The following is a 7,086-nucleotide window of genomic DNA, read 5'->3' as shown; positions in this document are numbered from 1 at the left end:
TTTTGAGGGGGCTTCATGCGATAGAATGATGTTGGAATAGAATTTCAAAGACACCTTTCTAGAAACAAAAAATTAAAAAAATATAATACAGAATGTGGAAGTCATTGTCTCATTGATATTGCAATTTTAAAACTCCCCTGGATCATGCCATTGTATCATTTCTAAATACAATTTTGTGATGCAAACACCAATTTAACGTTGCTAGGGAAGATTCTTGATATTGACATACTTTATAGGGCAAAACATCAACTCCTCAAGCCTCTATTTTCAGCCCCAAAAATAATGCTATTTTCTAATTTCTCTTGTCTTTAGTCAACTAGGCCTCTACCCTTTAGAATCAACCCACTGTTTCCCTTGATCTAAAAGCTAGCCAGCTAGGCAGCCAAAAATGGAGCAATCATAAATAATGGAAAACAAATGAACAAAAGATATAATAATTTTCAAAGACAATAACAACACAAACGAGCCTCATGTCACTCATGAATGCCCTTACGTACAGGGAATTTAATTACTTGACTTCTGTACATAATTGGCATTGTTATACACCTACAAAATCGGGCCTTAGTTAATGGATGTTGTACTGATTGAAGTAATATTTTTGTGTAATTCAAGCTCTAATTTAATGTAATTAAATTAGTGGGCACATAGCAACTCTGGAATGGTATTATTATCATGTGAAAGAAGCTTGTTGCCCTCAACATGTTAAAGAATACATGAGTATGCTTTTCCCTGTTCTGGTCAAGTTAAGATGTTAGCCAAAACTTAATTTGTTTCCATTTGACCAAATATTTAAATTATCCTTATTTCACTTAAAATAAACCTCTTTACTGGTTGTACTATTTTATAAACCTCAAACATGATGCATTGTTATTTGAGTATGATTGATCCAACTGATAGTTTCCCCCATTGATGGTACAGATTATATGTCGTCATTACAACATTTGTGTTAGTGTTTTCCCTGTAACTGCATCCCCACACTCATTGTCGTTGACACTGAGCATCTTTCGAGGTATGTCTCTATTTTTAAAAAGTGGTATGATTGTAACATGTCGTTGTTCAAATATCGGTATTGTTTCATGTTACTAGTTAGTTGCATTATGAGTGAACCTTAGTTCCCCGTTCGAGATTTGATACATCGATTAATACGGATAGTTTGAATTAATCGATGTATTGATTCTTGAATTGTCTGTTTGGACAGTTTGGGATGACATATTTTTATAGTTGAATCATACGTAGAGGTAAATTATCTTTTGAATGATTTGAAGAAATTTCGGTATACTACATTTGACATTGTTCTTCGGGTGCATATTTGATCGCGGTGATTGTTCACACATTCACCGCTTTCATCTTGTGTACTTGAAGACCAATGCGAAATGCTGCCGAAATTTCATCAAATCAGTCGAAAGAAATTTTACTTGTACGTTTGATTCAACTATAAAAAATGTCTTCCTGAATGGGGTAGGGCCACACCTTCAATGCAAAAAAATGAGTTTAGCATGCATCACAGATAACTTATTCATTGTCATGAATAGCAAAGACGAAACATGGATCGAAGTTGGATGAAAGCAAAACGCATCAGTGATGAGTATGAGAACGGGGTGGAACAATTTCTACAGTTTACGCAACTTAATGCTGAAAGTTTGAGGGGCAATTATTTTTGCCCATGTGTTAAATGTCTTAATGGTAGACGACAGTCAGTTGATGAAATCCGATCACATCTGATATGTTACGGCATCATTCCGAATTACACAAAATGGATATGGCATGGGGAATCGGCCGACATTCCAACTGTTTCTCAGTCTCAGGAGGTTCACGAAGACAGCGGAGAGCGTATAGAGGAAATGATCCGTGATCTTGGACAAGAGACTTTTGAGCAAGTGCATGCACCTCTGTATGATACAATAGAACATGATTCCAACACGCCATTGTATCGGGGGTGCACATCTTTCACGCGGTTGTCAGCAGTGTTAGCTTTGGTAAACTTGAAGGCAAGATTTGGGTGGAGTGATAAAAGCTTCACTGAATTGCTGGTCTTATTGAAGAACATGCTTCCTGAACAAAACACTTTGCTGAAAAATCACTACGAGGCCAAAAAGATTTTGTGTCCAATGGGAATGGAGTACAAGAAGATCCATGCATGCCCTAATGATTGCATATTGTATAGAAATGAGTATGCAGAACTACGGCAATGCCCCACGTGTGGGGTATCACAATACAAAGTGAAACATGATGAATTAACTCATGATGCAGGAACCAAAAATTGTCATCCTGCCAAGGTGTATCGGTATCTTCCAATAATACCAAGGTTTGAGCGATTGTTTGCTAATGCACATGATGCAAAATACCTTTCATGGCATTCGGATGACCGAAAATCTGATGGATTACTGCGACATCCTGTCGATTCGCCAGAGTGGAAGACAATTGATCGTTTGTATCCAGATTTTGGGGATGAGCCAAGGAACCTAAGGCTTGCTCTTGCTTCTGATGGAATGAATCCTTATGGTAGCTTAAGTAGCAACCACAGTTCGTGGCCTATTTTACTGATGATTTACAACCTTCCCCCATGGTTGTGCATTTTGCGTAAATACAATATCCTATGTATGATGATCGCGGGTCCAAGGCAGCCAGGGAATGATATTGATGTGTATCTTACGCCATTAATCGAAGACTTGAAACAATTGTGGGAAGAAGGGGTAGATGTGTGGGATGCAAATGTGCAGCAGACGTTCAGGTTACGCACAATGGTGTTTTGTACTATTAATGATTTTCCAGCATATGGAAATTTAAGTGGATACAGTGTGAAAGGGCATCATGCATGTCCTATCTGTGAGAAAAACACAAGCTTCATCCAACTCAAGCATGTAAAGAAGACAGTATATACCAGACACCGAAGATTTCTAAAAGCTTTTCACCCTTATCGACGATTGAAAAAAGCTTTTAATGGAAGTCAGGAGAATGAAGGCCCCCCGGAAGCATTAACTGGAAACCAAGTTCATGATCGCGTAAAGGACATTGTAACCCTGTTTGGAAAGTCCCAGAAGAAGACATCATCTCCCAACAATATGTGGAAGAAATGCTCAATATTCTTTGATCTTCCATACGGGTTTGATCTATATGTGCGTCACTGTCTAGATGTTATGCATGTGGAGAAAAATGTGTGTGATAGTTTAATTGATACTCTTCTTAACATTAAAGGGAAGACAATGGATGGTTTGAAATGTCGTCAAGACTTGGTTGACATGGGAATACGAGAGCAGTTTCATCCTATATCACAAGGTCGGCGAACATATTTACCCCCAGCATGCCACACACTGTCAACAGCAGAGAAGAAAAGTTTTTCAATGTCTGCAGAATGTCAAAGTTCCACAAGGATACTCTTCAAATATCAAGAGCCTTGTCGCCCTCAATGATCTTAAGTTGGTTGGCTTGAAGTCTCATGATTGCCATGTCTTAATGCAACAATTATTGCCTGTTGCGATTCGCAGCTTCTTGCCCGACAAAGTTAGAGTTGCCATAACCCGTTTGTGCTTTCTTTTTAATGCCATATGTAGTAAAGTCATTAATCCTCATCAATTGGATGACTTGGAGAATGAGGCTGCCATTGTCATTTGTCAGTTAGAGATGTATTTCCCACCATCATGGTTCACCTAATTGTTCATCTTGTGGGGGAAATTCGGTTGTGTGGTCCGGTTTTTTTGCGGTGGATGTATCCAATTGAACGCTACATGAAAGTGTTGAAGGGATATACCAAAAATCAATACCGACCAGAAGCTTCCATTGTAGAAAGGTATGTTGCTGAAGAAACTATTGAGTTTTGTTCACAGTACATGGAAACAGTTGAAGCTGTGGGGGTACCGAAAATTCGTCATGACCGGACACGAGGAGGTCAAGGGACATGAGGCTTCAATGTTGTTACCATGAGTCGACAAGATGTGTCACAAGCGCATTTGTATATCTTGAATAACACACAGGAGGTTGTTCCATACATACAAACTCACAAACAATATCTGACATCTATTAACCCAAAATTGAACATGATGAAATTGTTGCAAGAGCATAATAGAACTTTCATGAACTGGTTTAAAGAAACAATTATGAGTGATGACAATGCTTCCAAAACATTAAGATTGTTGGCTATTGGTCCGAATCTAAATGTCCCTACTTGGCAGGGGTATGATATAAACAATTATTCGTTCTATACAAAGTCACAAGATGATAAAAGTAGTGTGCAGAATAGTGGGGTGATTGTGGAGGCTCATTCTGAGCACTTTTCTAGAGCATCTGATAACAACCCAATTGAAGCCTCAATGCCTTATTTCGGAGTTATTGAAGAAATCTGGGAGCTTGATTATAATCAATTTAGAGTGCCAGTATTTAAATGTAAATGGGTTAATGGAAATACCGGTGTTCATAGAGATGAAATGAGATTCACTTTAGTAGACCTTAACAAGGTAGGTTACAAGGAGGAACCATTCATTATGCCAGAACAAGCTAGACAAGTGTTTTACATCCAAGATCCAAATAATCATAGATTATCAGTGGTTCTACAAGGAAGGCCAATTGGTGTTAGGGAACAAATTCATGATGCATCCCTTGACATTTGTGAGACTCCTCGTTTTTGCACAAAAATGCCTTCAATATGTGAACAAGCAGAGGTGGATGACGTACATGCGATTCGTCATGATCATGCTGAAGGTTTATGGGAGAACATTGCTCCTTAATCGCCTTGTATCAATGTAATGTTACAATATTATTTTATTTGTTATTGAGTTATATGTAACGTTCATATTTATTTTGTGTTGCGTACATTCTATTTTTAATCCTACCAAATTAATCTAAATTTGTTTCATTTGGACAGCGTCATGGTGACACTGCCAAGGTCCCCTCTGCAGTCAGATGGTAATTTGGAGCCACAACCTAAGAAGACACCACAAAGCCCACGTCTTAGAAGGCTGACTTTAAGAAGTTTAGATCAGCCTAGACCAATAGTTAATGTGGATCCTGCAACTGGAAGAGCATCAGGCCCAGAGAAGCAAAAGTTCCATAGTTTTTTAGGGGTTGTAGCTCGAGAAAAGATCCCCATTGTCCACAGCAATTGGAAAAATGTGCCAGAAACTCTTAAGGACATGGTATGGGGGGACATTTTGGTAAGTCATGTTAACAGTTTGATGTATTGAAACATTGAGTTTATTTTCAAAAAAATGTTTACATGCACTAAAATTGACATGATGAATATGTAATGCAGGCTAAATTTGATATCCCAGAAGCTGAAAAGGCCAAGAAAAAAGTAATGTCCACGATGGGCACTAGATGGAGGCAATTTAAGTCTTCACTAACCACTAAATTTGTCTATGCTGACACACAAGCCGGACAGGAAGAAAATCCTTCAGTAAAATATGGTATGGATAAACAAACTTGGGACGAATTTGTTGCAAGTCGCAAGACCCCGGATTGGCAGGTAACATGTTTGTTCAATTTAGTTTAAATTTCTTTAGAAATGTACATTTTTAACAATTAAATAAATGCAAATAATATATTGTCAATGACAGGAAATTCGGAAAAAGGCAAAGGAGAGTCAAAAATACAATGACTGCCCCCACGTACTGTCTCGTGGGGGTTATGACTTGCTTGAGAAAAAATTGTTAGATGAGAAAACAAAGCAAAGACAACAACAGACACTTGTGTCTGGAGGAGCCGCCATATCCCATTAAAAGGCACGTGAAGTGGAAAATGGCTAGAACCAAACGATATAGCCAAATGACATCAAAGGCAGCAAAAGAAATTTCGGATAGAATTGTGAGTTGCAGCATGATTATAATCAATTTGGAACTAATTTTTGTTTGCTTTATAATTACTACCTCATTAACTCTTTCAATATGTTGTGCTTGTTTTTGGACTCGTTAGAAGAGCAAATGACACAGGGTAGTTTTGTTCCCCATGGTCGAGATGACATCTTGAATATGGCCATTGGAAAACCGGAACATCTAGGTCGAGTTCGTGCAGCGGGATCTGGTATGACCCTTACTCAATTTTATGGTAGGGCAACACGTACGTCGAGTAGTTCCTCAGCAACACTAATGCAGCAACAGTGGGTTGACATTATTGGAAACATAAAGGAACAAGTAAGGAATGAATATGAAGAACAACACAAGAGGAGTTTGGAGGAATTTAAGAAGGAGTTGTCCAGTCAGATCTTCATTCAGTTGAGTCAGATGGGATCACAATACTCTCCCCTTATTGAGGTGGATTTACAGGCATTGGCTGCACGTCTTAGCACTAAAGGAAGTAATGTAGAAACTGCTGATGTTGACCCATCAGGCGACAAAAATGTGAGCTTAAAACCCACTATGGGGTTATATGTGCAACGACAACATACTACAGTGTTGGTGGCCTTGGGGAAAATATGTGAGGGGGGATCTGCCATTCACAATGTCACTGATGCTGATGATGTTGTAAGGGTGAGTGTTGACAAAGTTATAGAAGGTGACGCCAAAGTGCCCTTCCCGACATCAGAGATTCAATATGTCAGACAGGCTCTTCAAACATTCATTGCATGACCAACAAATCTTGTGAAAAAAGTGTCACATGAGGTAAATTTGGTGTTATTATATTTGATGCATCACATGTTTACATGAATATATGTTAGTTTGTGACATTATGTAAATTGTTGTTTTCATTACACATTTAGGAGTCTGATACTAGTCCAAAGAAACTTCCTGAAACAAATGAAAGGGGGACGAATGATTTTGACCATGATCCGTTGCATCAACTGATTAAGAGCCTATATTTCATGTACGACACACCTGTTGAGTTGAAGTGGGATGGCAGCAAATTTGAGCTTTCAAATGTTGATGCTTCATTCTTCTTGACATTCTCTGATGTAAATGAAATAGTAGCTGGATACAAATGTTTGAACATATCTATACTACAGTTATGGATGTTGTAAGTAAATTTAATATGATTCATTGATAAGTAGTATTTTGTATGCTATGCATCAGTATCAATTTTTATGTATATTTTATCAAAGCAGATTTTTGGATGAGTGGAGCTCAACTTTGGGTCATGCTTCCGTGTATGGATTCCTTG

General features: G+C 38.2%; 1 protein-coding gene across 1 annotated transcript; it reads left to right on the top strand.

The window, feature by feature from the left end:
• Positions 1-1,544: 1,544 nt before the first annotated feature.
• On the top strand, positions 1,545-3,651 carry LOC100777745 (uncharacterized). Its single transcript, XM_006589899.1, has 2 exons — positions 1,545-3,116; positions 3,352-3,651. Exons 1-2 carry the CDS (start codon positions 1,545-1,547, stop codon positions 3,649-3,651), a joined length of 1,872 nt encoding a protein of 623 aa, XP_006589962.1.
• Positions 3,652-7,086: the final 3,435 nt, after the last annotated feature.

Source organism: Glycine max, chromosome 10, assembly GCF_000004515.6.
Source record: "Glycine max cultivar Williams 82 chromosome 10, Glycine_max_v4.0, whole genome shotgun sequence".
In the NCBI taxonomy this organism is placed as follows: domain Eukaryota; kingdom Viridiplantae; phylum Streptophyta; class Magnoliopsida; order Fabales; family Fabaceae; genus Glycine; species Glycine max.
This window is presented reverse-complemented; position numbering and strand designations above follow the sequence as displayed.